This window comes from Xyrauchen texanus, chromosome 24, assembly GCF_025860055.1.
Source record: "Xyrauchen texanus isolate HMW12.3.18 chromosome 24, RBS_HiC_50CHRs, whole genome shotgun sequence".
Lineage (NCBI taxonomy): Eukaryota > Metazoa > Chordata > Actinopteri > Cypriniformes > Catostomidae > Xyrauchen > Xyrauchen texanus.
This window is the reverse complement of record NC_068299.1, coordinates 5,305,842-5,319,754: the sequence shown is the minus strand read 5'-3', so window position 1 is coordinate 5,319,754 and position 13,913 is coordinate 5,305,842. Positions and strand designations below refer to the sequence as shown.

Genomic DNA, 13,913 nt, shown 5'->3' with positions numbered 1-13,913 from the left:
ACATATAGCTTAATTTCTATACATTTTTGAGGCATTGTGTATAAGAGAGAGAGAGAGAGAGAGAGAGAGAGAGAGAGAGAGAGAGAGAGAGGATTTCCTACAACTCTTGTCCATAGGGGTAATTAATAATCCTTATTATTAATAGCAAACCATCAATCACCACATGTCCCACCTTATGCAAACCACTCTTTAATAATAAGTGCTCAGATTATGAATTCATCACTGATGGATAGCTGATTTATTGAGGACATTTTTCTGTGATTTTGAGAGACTAGCAGGTCTCCTGTGGTTGTCTGAAATGATTATGAACTATAAATGAAGCTGAGGTGTGTGCACAACTATACAGAGTTGAAAAAATGATCGCTGGTTTCAAACAGGATTCTAGAACCTCCCCCAATCAACCAAAAAGATAGTCCCACCCTAAACTCTAGCCATTGAGCCAATTATGTTGTGTCGGGCCGGTTGTAATTCTCAAATAAACAGAGCAATGTTTTGGTAATGCCACAGAGCCATGAAGTAAAATTACACTACGTTCATTAATAGTATGAATGATAAGATATCTTGAAATTTTTTATTAAAAATAAATCTAGGTCTACTCTTTCTAAGCACACGGTCTAAATCTTTGAGAAGTGGAGTCGACTCTCAATTCCCACCCAACACCTCAGAATCAAAGAATTTATCATTTTTCCCGATCGACTCCCAGGCCAATTTTTGTTAGTGTGTGATTTACCTGTGTATATAGAGGCTCGTAGATGTCCACCCCATTGTCTTTGCTTTGTTCTATCTGTCTATTTCCCCTTTTCCAGATAAAGCGCGCTGGAGGATTAGAGTTCACCGTACAGCGTAAAAACACTGTTTTCTCCAGATAGTAGTTCCCTCGTACATCGCCCACCGTCTGGTGCACTGTGAGCACGGGCTTATCCAGATCTGAAACACACACACAGAGAAAACGAGAATTAATTTAGATTAGGAAAATGTAATCTTTTTAATGGGGTAATCTTAAAGGTACAGTCTCTGAACCCATGGATTTAGAGTCTTGATCTTGTGGTCTTTGGGTCTGGCTCTTGGGTTTTATAGTATACAGTCTATTACAACTTCAATAAATGTGTTAATTACCGTAACCAGTGCTTAGCACACTATCTTCTCCATTACAGAGAATTCACAAGAGAATTCCATTACCGGCTACTGGCCCCAGTGCAAAGAGACTCAGTGTTTGAAAAGAATATTGTGATAAATTCGTTTTTTCAGATTTCAGTTCATTCAAACGGATCTTGGACCAAGATCCTTGGTCTGGATTTGGGCATCAAGGGGTCTAGTCTTGGTTCAGATTTAGGCGGTCTGGTATTTATCTGAGTCTGTCTTAGGGGGTCTGGTGTTGGTCAGGGTCTGTCTTGGGGGGTCTGGAATTGGACTTGGCCTCTGTTTTAGGGGGTCTTGTGTTGGTCTGGGTCTGCCTTATTGGGTCTGGCATTGGTCTAGGTCTGGTCTGGGTCTGTCTTGGGAGTTTGGTATTGATTTGTTAAGGTTAGATCTATGAGACAGTCTGAAACCTGACCTTTCTGCTGAGGGATTCCCAAATCCATTTTGATTTCCAGTTCCCTACTGCTTTAGAAATCTGTCTAATATACTGTGTGTGTGTGTGTGTGTGTGTGTGTGTGTGTGTGTGTGTGTGTGTGTGTGTGTGTGTGTGTGTGTGTGTGGGGGCGAGTTTGGGTGGTTTACGAGGACATTTTTTGGGGTTACAAACTAGTAATTACATGGGGACATTTCTAGTGTCCTCATAATTCAAATTGCTTAAAAAACATAATAAACATCAAATGAGCCCTCATAAGGATAGCCGCACCAACATTGTGTGTGTGTGTGTGTGTGTGTGTGTGTGTGAGAGAGAGAGAGAGAGAGAGAGAGAGAGAGAGACTGAAAGCACATTTAAATCACTTTCTTTTTAGCTTCTGAAATAGCTGTAAGCATCAGTTTACAAGGCCTGACTAAATTTAGTTGCCAAAATGTTACCAAAAATATGTTGATCCGTAAGGAATTCACTGCTATTTCCATGGAGATTAATCCAGGGAGCGCACTAAGCCACATCACAATGACCCTGAAAATAAATGATCCCCTCTACAGTGTTTCAATGCAATTACATAAATATCAAGATATACACTGAATACAGTAAAAGTCTGGAACATATTGAGATATATTATTATAGCTATATTCCACTTTAGCCCACCAACTCTCACTCTCTCTACACACACACACACACACACACACACACACACACACACACACACACACTTCTACATACATAGGAGCGCAAACAGAGGCAGGTATTGCGTTTGATCCTACCAGCATCTCGTGCATTATTTAACATTTCACTATGCCTGAAATGGAGCATCACACGAGCATGAGCAGAACAGTTGGATATAATGAGCACATATGCACAACACAGAATGCACAGCAAAGTTCTTCTTTATAAGGTTTCCCTTTAATTTTCTCTTTAGCTCAATTACAAAGCATTATCAAAATTGGCCTTTTCACTGTTCACTGACCACACATTCTGCCAGTGCCTCTACAAGAACAGTTAGATCAGGTGTGTGTCCTTTATTTTTTAAATGCATGCTTTTGCATTGTATCACCACTGCTAGGATTGCAAGACTAGAGTATAATGTGTAATAACACAGCGTAAAACAAAGAAAGAAAGAAAGAAAGAAACACAGAAAGAAAGAAAGAAACGTATCCCATGTATTAATTTGCGGTGTAGCCTAAACCAGAGTTTGATGTTAAATTCCTGACCTGAAGTGATGACTTAGTCTAGCCGTCTCTTAAAGTTGACCAAATCTATGTCCACATCAGTGATTAAGGTTATTATCTGGTTAAGACTTTATTCTGAAACAAAATGCTCCATAAAGATTGAAATGCTCTATAGAATTGTCATCTATTCTGAATATTCCTCCTTATATAAATGAAGAATCTGAGAAACATATGAAAATTCAGTTTCATGCAGGTATTAATATCAAAAATAGCAGGAGAATTCACAGTTCTCAACATATTCCACAGTTCATGTAGCCTACGAATTCAGCTTCATCTGGTAAGAAAAATTTTAATAAATTATATAGTTTTTAAAATAATAATTGGGCTATTGGGCCAATAATAATTATTATCCATCCATCTTCTATAGCTTCTTGTCCTATGCAGGGTCACGGTAGTGCTGGAGCCTATCCCAGCTGTCTCGGGTCGTAGGAAGGGTAACACCATGGACAGGTTGCCAGTCCATCACAGGGTATTATTATTATTATAATTTCTTATACAATTATTATTATTATTATTATTATTATATTATTTGGCTATTATTATGAAAAGGCATATAAAAGGCATATTTTAATAATAGAAGCTATAAATGTAAGAGTAACATTTAAAAATGGGCATTTCATTTATTATTTTTATTCAGAGACAGATACAGATAATTTTGTCATATGAACAGATGCAGATACAAATATAGATAATGGCTTCACCCCTACTACAAAGTCATGATTAACTGAATTATGATGGCAAAAACTGTACTAACATAATAATTGGCCCTCAGGGAACATTTTTAAGTAATGAAACATGTATGATATGACTCCCTTTAAATGACCAGATTTGTTACTAAATTCTCTGAAGTAAATTATAAATAAGTAGAGCCTGAAGTGGGGGACATCTGATATTCCCTACTCAATAAAAGATGGTTCACAGTATCTGAGAGCTGACATCCCAGAGGGGCAACTCTAGGGGTCAAAAAGATCAAAGGTCAATGTGCAATATGTGCACAAGTCAATACTTTCTTAATATATTTTAACTTATTGCACAATTAATACTCTTTCAAGGAAGTTAGTTAGAAGCTAATGGTATCAAAGGTGTGTTAAACTCAAAAATGAGAGTTGTAAACATGGTTAGGCATAAAACAGTGTTTTATGGTGCTTATACACACATTTTATACACAGAATACTGAATGTATATGCAAGATTTCCTAGAAATACAAAAGTCTCCACTACCCTGAGGATAATTTTGTGACTGATTGGGAGAAATAATGAATCGTGCTTTAAAAATGAATATGAATGGCTCTGATAGTTTGGTCTGGAAGATTCAATTCTGGGTTCTGGGTTCAATACAAGTTAAACTCATTCGACAGCATTTGTGGCATAATGTTGATTACCACAGAAAATATTTTCAACTCATCATGTGTTAATTAAAAAAAAGAAGCCAAAATTGGGGTTAAAGTGCAGCACTAACACTAGAAGTGAATGAGTCCATAAACATTAAAATACCCACGTTTCAAAATTATAGCCACAAGATGTTAACACTATTTGTGCTGAGATGACTTTAGTGTGATAAAATCTATCTGTGTTCATGCCAATGAAGTTGTATTACTAGATGCAAATTTAAACAGACAATGTTAGTAAGTGACTTCTAACTAACTTTCACACAAAATTCATATTACATTAATCGTGGTACACTAAAACAAACATTCAAATATAAGTAAGGGCTAATGTAAAGTGAATGAGTGTTTTGGTGCGATGCAAAGAGATATTACAGCTAGCCTGTATCTCTCCCACACCTGGCTCACCGCTTGCGGGTGAGGTCTCCATTCTCCATACACTAAATCCGCTCCTGTGTTTATTATGCCCGGGACATGTGTTGCGTGTGATGAATAAGCATGCACTGCTCTATACAATCAGTTTCTGTTCTAGGATGTGCGGACAAGTTGAGAGTGCACCTTCAGCTAATTTTTATATGACAAATTTAGCAACAGGAAGTGAGTAAAAACATAAGTGAAAAAATTGGAAGCTGCATTAATTGCATTATTTTATATTTTATTTTTAAACGTTAAACAGTTAACTATTAATCACAGAAATGAACATGCTAAATTTCCAAGCCCTAAATGCAATGTTTATGGACTGGCCCCATTCACTTCCATTGAAAGTGAATTACTGAAATATATATATATATATATATACACACACACACACACACACACACAGAGTCGAAATCACTGAGATCACTTTTTTTTCCATTCATGATTTTATGAATTGCACTGCTTCCACATGATTTACTGATTAGATAATCGCATGATTAAGCAGGGTTGGGGAGTAAAGGAATACATGTAACAGGATTACGTATTTAAAATACTAAATATAAGTAACTGTATTTCACTAAAATTTCAATTTAAATCATTGGTATTTAGAATAAATTTAAAAAAGTTACATTCAAAAAGTAATTTGATTACTGAAGAGATTACTTTGCATGTTATTGTCATTGGTTTCATTTAATATTTTGTCCTTTCAGATGGAAACATTTATACATATAAATGATGCGATCCAAAGTGCATTTGAACAGCGGTGAAACACTTTCTTATGATGTGTGACATTCAGTACGAGCAGACAGAGAAGTATGTTAATTTAAGTAAGTAAGTAATTTTGGAGCAGAAGAAATAGAAATGAGCCTTGTGTTATTGTGTAAAATGCAATTTCTAGCCATTTTACATGCACATGTTACCAGACACGATCATATTTTTTTTATCAAGAAAATTCACATTGGATAATCATTTCTTTTTTCTAGTAAGATCTTTGATATTAGGGTAAAAATCATATTCTTGATAATATTTATTTTTTATTGTTTTCTTGTAAAAAAAAAAAAGATCTAAAAATGCTTAAAACAAAATCAATTTGATTGATCTTGTTTTAGAAACAACACTGCATAAGATATTTAGGTTTTTCAGAGAATGTATTTTTAACATGTGTATTTTGTCTTACTGTACTGGTAGAGCTTTTATAGTCAAAACAAGTGAAAAATCAACCAGTGCTGATGAAATAATCCAAAGTATTTAGAATATGTTACTGACCTTGAGACATTTTACAGCATGTATTCTGTAATCTGTCGTGGAATAAATTTCAAAAGTAACCCTCCCAACCCTGTATATATATATGTATATGTATATATGTATATATGTATATATATATATACACACACACTGATCAGCCACAACATTAAAACCACCTGCCTAATATTGTGTAGGTCCCCCTCGTACTGTCAAAACAGCACCAACTCTATTATTCTTACCACAATTGTACAGAGCGTTACTGTAGACTTTGTCAGTTCGAACCAGTCTGGCCATTTTCCATTGACCTCTCATCAACAAGGCATTTCCATCCACAGAACTGGCGCTCACTGGATGTTTTTTGTTTCTGGCACCATTCAGAGTAAATTCTAGAGACATGTTGTATGTGAAAATCCCAGGAGATCAGCAGTTACAGAAATACTCAGTTTAGCCCATCTGGCACCAACAATCATCCATGCGCTTATCTAATCAGCCAACCATGTGGCTGCAGTGCATAAAATCATGCAAATATGGGTCAGGAGTTTGTTTTGTTTATTGTTTGGTAATCAACTTTTTTCCACAAATGCTGTCAATTGAGCTTAACTTGCTGTACCTGGAACATGCCTTTAAACCCTCTGTCTTTTGATTGCAGACTTTGGTAAATCTGAGCACAGTTTGTTGAGATCTCTTCTGAAAATTAATTTCTGTGCAGCATGACACTGTAAGTTAAAGTCCCCATTTGCTCTCCAAGCCATTTAATTGCAGTCTTAGAGAAACAAATTAGTTGTTGCAGAGAGCTAATTGTGGTTTTTCGTTTACTATAAGAAACTCCAATTAATTTGGCCAAAGAATTGGTGGTTTCAGACCATTTTAATAAAAACCCCAGCCTTGAAAATGTAGTTCAGACACAGACTGATCAAAAACTCCCTGACTCTCCACACACCTGCAGCCTCTTCTTCCTCATATCGGCTAATTACACTCGGCCCTTCCTAGTTTCTGCCCCGCAGCAGGAAATTAGACATTTAGTCAACCCCACTGGCTTAAAACTACTTCTTGGAAGTGCTTTGAACTAGGGTGCTGTTTTAATTAAAAATCCCAGGTAAAGCTTGCAGGCCAGAAGTCCACTGGGTGAGGGGTTCACAAACCAACCAAGTACTTCCTGGGTCACCACCACCTAACAGGAAAATAATTCCAAAGAAGAGACACAGAGGGACTTTATATAATTGCTTGTGCTCTGGCTGTTCAGTTAATTGCCCTAGAGTTTCTAGGGACTTTGACACACATAAATACAAACAAAACACACATACACACTCCTAGCTTGTGTCTACAGATGGCGTTGTACACTGATCCTGTTTTTTAATTGGGCTCCCAGAGTAATGGCTGATGTTAGAAGTTTGTCTTGTTTTAATTTTTTTCCTCTAGCAAGATATTGGTCGCCCTGCCATTTTTCTTACTGGACGAGCTATCGACTTGTCTGGGAATATTTAGACTCCCAATAACATAATGCAAGCCATATCCACAAATCTCCTGGGCATATAGGATGTCAATGTATGTACAGCATGTGATTAATGCCTCGTTTAACATTACATTACATAACAGCCAGGAAAAAAATGTGGAAGAGAACAGCATGGGGAAAACTGTTGGCTTGATAAAGAATCAGAATCAGAAGAATCAGAATCAGCTTTATTGCCAAGTATGCTTACACATACAAGGAATTTGTCTAGGTGACAGGAGCTTCCAGTCTACAACAATACAAACAATACCAAAAACAGCAGCAAGACATAGGTAATTAAAAACAGAAAAGAACACAAAATAAATAATTATACCTATACGTACATACACTCACCTTCATACATACCCACATACACACACGTAGTGCAAATCTAATACAATCTGTTATATAAAGAACAAAAAACTGTATATTATGTACAGAGCAATGTAAGTAAGATGTTTCACAGTAGAGTTGTACATTTCAATTACTGCTATCAAGCCTTCAAGTGGTGTTTGTTAAAGCAAGCATCAAAATTCCCATTGCTCATACTTGGGCTTAGGGATTTAAACAAACCCCAAATACTAAGTAGTAAACCAGCCCTCTAACTTGCATTAAAGCAGGGATCTGAGACTAATCTAACATTGAGAATATCATGGAGACTTTGGCATCCATGGGTTGCCATCTGAAGCTGAAGCTACTTGATATAGAACTGCATAAATGTCACTATAAACTCTTTACGATGAACTGGAGATAGACATCATGAGGATGGTAACCTGGTCAGCTATTCAAATGAGTTAATCAGTAAGCAGCCAGAGGCAAAACAGCACCTCTAATTATTCAAAATAACCCTGGTAATCTCACTGATTATTGACAGATACTGTATTGATTTGCAGTTATTAACCAGAAATGCTCTAAATTTACACCATCAACCAATTATTAAAGAAACATTGTGTGATCTTTAATTAGATGATAGCTTGTGGGTAATTTAATTATGTAATGAATCATCCTGTCTTTAGCCTGCATATATCGAACTGCAAAGCCACATCAGCACTCATTAACCATGAGTTGGCAAGCAATAGAAACATATTTTTTTGGGTGGAGGAATGGGAATTTTCCATTAAAATGACTGTCTGGACAAAGTGCTTTGTGATCGATTATAAACATGCTGTGGGAGGAATAGAAGTTTCTAAAGCAAAGACTAACCGTGTCTTAGAAGAGAATGTAGATTTTTGAAAGTATTTTGGGGTTGTGTAACCACTTCAATTGACCAAAGATAAATAATTAAAAGGATTTCACAAAAAGGGGAAATTATGTCATCAACAGCCTCAGAGCCGATGGGCTTCCAATCCATTTTTTTCTCATATGAAACACAAAAGAAGGATGTTAGTCTCAGTCACCATTCACTTTCACTTTCACTGCACCTTTATGCAACCTGGTCTCATAGTGAAAACTAGTCTCTATATACATTTTTGCAAAACTTGCAGGTACAATTCCCTACAGTTTCCAGGGGAAATGAAACTAGAGGTACTACAACAACTGTGTGTTTTATTCGCTTTCACTCAACTCATGAATTTAATGGCTGCTCATGACTTTCTAAATACTTATTTTTCTCACTATTACTCAGACCCTGATATTTTATGATATCAACACACTTTTACTCTAAACGCATCTTTTAAAAATGATCAACTTTAATGCTTGTATTATAGACCCACCTAGATATGCACACTTATTCCAACATGAATAGCTTTTATTTAACAGAATTGTAAAAAAGATGACTGTTTCAAACAGTTTTTCCAGAAACCAATTGCCACTGGTCAGTCAAACAGTTAGTCCTACCCTAAACTTGTCCCATTGGTTGAGCCAGAATTTGATGTGTTGGACTGCTCAAACATACAGAGCTTGTTGAAAACACCACAATGCCACAGTTTACGCTCATCAGGAAGTTAATCAATAAAAGGCTTATTCATAGTTGTGTCTGCACATTAAACTGAAATAGAGTATAGTATTTTAACAAATAAATGACAAATTATTATAAAATTTGAACACCAACTTAAACATGGCACCTTTAATGTTGCATTAGAGAAATTACAATTTAAAGGTTTTTTTTCATCTTCAATCTACATGAAATAAAACACCATTCACAACCCATTTTACTTAATATTGTTAGTAGTTATTATATCTACATGTTTGCAAAATGATTTTTACTTTGCTCGTGAAATATATTACGGTAGTTTCCTGGTGAAATTAACACTAGAGGCACTAAAACAACAATGACTTTTATTCAATTTCATATGCAAGCAGCATAAAAGTAATCCATATGACTCCAGTGTTTAAAGCGATATGATAAGTGTGTGTGAGAAACAGATCAGTATTTAGGTCCTTTTTTAATATAAATGTCCACTTTTACCAGCCCTCCTAAGTGTTCTCTTCTCTCATGAGAGTTCTTCTTTTGTTTTTGGCCACTCACATTCTTCATGCATATTGCCATCTACTGGGCAGGGAGGAGAATTTATAGTAAAAAGGACTTAAACATTGATCTGTTTCTCACCCATACATATCATATTGTATGCAGGCAGTGGTGGCTCAGTGGTTAAGGCTCAGGGTGACTGACCAGATGGTCGGGGGTCCAAGCCCCAGCACCACCAAGATGCCACTGTTGGGCCTTTGAGCAAGGCCCTTAACTCCAGGTTGCTCTGGGGGGATTGTCCCTGTAATAAGTGCACTTATTTTTTTGGATAAAAGCGTCTGCCAAATGCATAAATGTAAATATTGCTTCTGAAGATATCGATTTAACCACTGGAGTCTTATGGATTACTTTTGTGCTGCCTGTATGTGCTTTTTGGAGCTTCAAAGTTCTGCACTGAATGGACCTACAGAGCTAAGATTTTTTTTTTAATCTCTCTCTAAAATGCTTCATTAGTGTTCTTCAGAATAAAGAAAGTCATACACATTTGGGAAGGCATGAGGGTGAGTAAATGATGAGAGAGTTTTCATTTTGGGTGAACTGTTCCTTTAAGTATTCTGCTCAACCATGTATACAGTAAAAAGCACCTTTGAATCTTGCACAATAAGACCAGTAACATGCATTTAGAAAGTAAACAGGGTCAGTTTTGATTTCAACTGTATGAGTGTTTAGAGTGGAGAGCGGCCGCAGCACGAAGCCCTGCGTGAATAAACTGTCTATCAGATGGATCATTCAAACGAGCTGCTTTAGAAATCTCATGCCTCTAATACGTCTCTCTGGCACAGACTGAGACGCAAATATCTGTGAGTGTGTGGGAGGTGACAGCTTAACATCTACAGATCAATAGAGCCCCAGGGGGTCCCACAGTGATGCGCGTGCCCAGCATGAGGGCCCATCGCTTCCTGCCCGCTTGGGCCCTCTGGAACACAAGGCCACGGCACAGGGACTATTGCTCTTCTGTTTGTTTAACCTTTCCTAAAATAGTCAGCTTATTGCACACACACACACAGACACGTTATGCAATGTAAGCATTTGTGGATTATCTTGATATAGAGGTGCTCTTTAATTCTAAGAGTCCTTTATATTTTCTTTTCCCCACCTTTCACTTTAGTTCATGGTTTTGCTGGATGCAGCTTTTCTTTTACAACTACTGGCTTTGCTCCAAACGTAGAGGCGGTGTTACACAGGGAATTCAATGTTGTTCTCTCTTTTTGTCACACTTTTTCTTGGGGCTTTCATTTCCCTCTTTATCTATACACACATTTCTATAATTGGAAAAACCTTGAGAATGAGATATTTCTTTTTCGTTATATCTGAAAATGTACAGGCCTCTTTAAAATGCTCAACTCATTTTTCTCACTCTCTTCCTCAGTACGTACAGTCGAAGTCAGAAGTTTCCATGAAACTTAGGTTTATACACTTAGGTTTAAGTCATCTAATTTTTTAACCTCTCCACAGATTTCATATTAGCACACTTTAGTTTTGGCAAGTCGTTTAGGACATCTACTTTGTGCATGTCATGAGTAATTTTTCCAACAATTGTTTACAGACAGATTGTTTCACTTTTAATTGACTATATCACAATTCCAGTGAGTCAGAAGTTTACATACACTAAGTTAACTGTGCCTTTAAGCAGCTTGGAAAATTCCAGAAAATGATGTCAAGTCTTTAGACAGCTAGCCAATTAGCTTCTGGAAGGATGTGTACTGAATTGGAGGTGTACCTGTGGATGTATTTTAAGCCCTACCTTCAAACTCAGTGCCTCTTTTCTTGACATCATGGGAAAATCAAACGAAATCAGACAAGACCTCAGAAAAAAAATTGTGGACCTTTACAAGTCTGGTTCATCCTTGGGGATACATTTCCAAATGCCTGAAGGTACCATGTTCATCTGTACAAACAATAGTATGCAAGTATAAACACCATGGGATGCATTTTTTTTACTACAGATGAACGATGTTTGGTGCGACAAGTGCAAATCAATCCCAGAACAACAGCAAACAACCTTGTGAAGATGCTGTTGGATACATCAAGTATCTATATCCACAATTAAACGAGTCCTATATCGACATAACCTGAAAGGCTGCTCAGCACGGAAGAAGCCACTGCTCCAAAACTGCCATAAAAAAGCCAGACTACAATTTGCAAGAGCACATGGGAATGTTGTCTGGTCTGATGACACAAAAATTTAACTATTTGGCCATAATGACCATCATTATATTTGGAGGAAAAAGGGTGAGGTTTGCTAGCCAAAGAATACCATCCCAACCGTGAAGCATGAGGGTGGCAGCATCAAGTTTTGCTGAAGGAGGGACTGGTGTACTTCCAGATGCCATTAATAGATGGCATCATGAGGGTGGAAAATGATGTGGATATATTGAAGCAACTTCTGAAGACATCAGCCAGGAAGTTAAAGCTTGGTCGCAAATGGGTCTTCCAAATGGACAATTGCCCAAAGTTACCTCCAAAGTTGTGGCAAAATGTCTTAAGGACAACAAAGTCAAGGTATTGGAGTGGCCATCACAAAGCCCTGACCTCAATCTGATAGAACATTTGTGGGCAGAACTGAAAAAGCATGTGTGAGCAAGGAGGCCTACAAACCTGACTCAGTTACACCAGTTCTGCCTGGAGGAATGGGACAAAAGTCCAGCAACATAATGTGAGAAGCTTGTGGAAGGCTCCCCAAAATGTTTGACAGAAGTTAAACAATTTAAAGGCAATACTACCAAATACTAACAAAGTGTATGTAAACTTCTGACCCAGATGGGAATGTGATGAAAGAAATAAAAGCTGAAATAAATCATTCTCTCTACTATTATTCTGGCATTTCACATTCTTAAAATAAAGTAGTGATCCTAACTGACTTAAGACAGGCAAAGTTTAACTGTGAAAAACTTAAGTTTAAATGTATTTGGCTAAGATGTATGCAAACTTCAGACTTCTACTATTTTGGCCATATCGGCAAACAGCCTACAGTTAGAAATATGAACTACATTATTTAACAAAATAATTCAGATAATTTTGATAATTATTATTAATAAATGGGACATTGGCGTCTTTTAGCATAGTGCGGTTGCCGCTTCTTTATAGAAAGAAATAAGCCAATTGAATCAGTGCAGCAAAAATAAAATAAAAACATTTGTTTGACTATTCTCTTTTTTATAAAAAAAAAAAAAAGCACAAATTGTGGTTACAGTGAGGCACTTACAAAGGATGTGAATGGGGCCAATCCGTAAATGTTAAAATATGCAAAATTATAGCCGCAAGACTTAGACAATATGTGTATTAACATGACTTTAGTGTGATAAAATTGCTTACTAACCTTTCCTGTGCAAAGTTATATCTAATTTTACAACTTCGTTGCCATGACAACGTAATACTGTAAACCCAAAAATGACTGTAAAAAAAGATGATAACTTTACAGCTCAAATAACAGACTAGTTTTAACAGAAGAATTAAGTGCTTTTATAAAATTATAAGCTTCACATTTCTAACTTTAAACCCTTTAAAAATTGGTCCCATTCACTGCACAAATGATATCAACTGAGCTTATCTTGTATTGAATCCAGAATATTCCTTTAAATTTCAATTCTAACTATGATACAAGCTGTCCAACGCATGCATCTAAAAAAAAAATCCTTTAAAAATAAATGTCACAAATTTACGACGGTTAATCACTAAACTGAACAGTCACACATTCTTTATTTTAAAAACAATATATTCTCAGTATGTTATATTGGACAACTCATATTTGTTACACAGGGAAAAACAGACTGCCTATCAAACAGATTCCCAGCATAAGGTGCACAGAGGACGAGTGGGCGACGCAGTCTAGACATAATCCAGCATGCCTATACAGTGAACGATTGAAGCACAGCTATGGACAGCTCTGACAGACCTCAACCTTTATGTTTCCTGATCTTTGAAGACGGATATTGAAATAACAAACAGGTGGTGGAGTGATTAATAGAGTGAGTGGGCCAGACTACACCCTGCTGGTGGTCCAAGTGCCAATTCATTTGCTTTTTTTTTTTTCTTCTTCTTTTTTTTTTGCTATTTTTCCTCAGTTAACAAAAGCCAGGGAAAAGGTCAAGCTGGTCTTATTGTAT

The 13,913-nt window shown here is 36.7% G+C and overlaps 1 protein-coding gene across 1 annotated transcript in view; it reads right to left on the bottom strand.

Moving 5' to 3' along the window:
- LOC127617821 (MAM domain-containing glycosylphosphatidylinositol anchor protein 1-like) overlaps positions 1–13,913 on the bottom strand; it is a 220,963-nt gene that overhangs the window by 89,972 nt on the left and 117,078 nt on the right. The window contains exon 5 of the mRNA XM_052089915.1: positions 731–927. Coding sequence (XP_051945875.1) covers positions 731–927 — 197 coding nt within the window. The remainder of the gene's footprint in view (positions 1–730; positions 928–13,913) is intronic.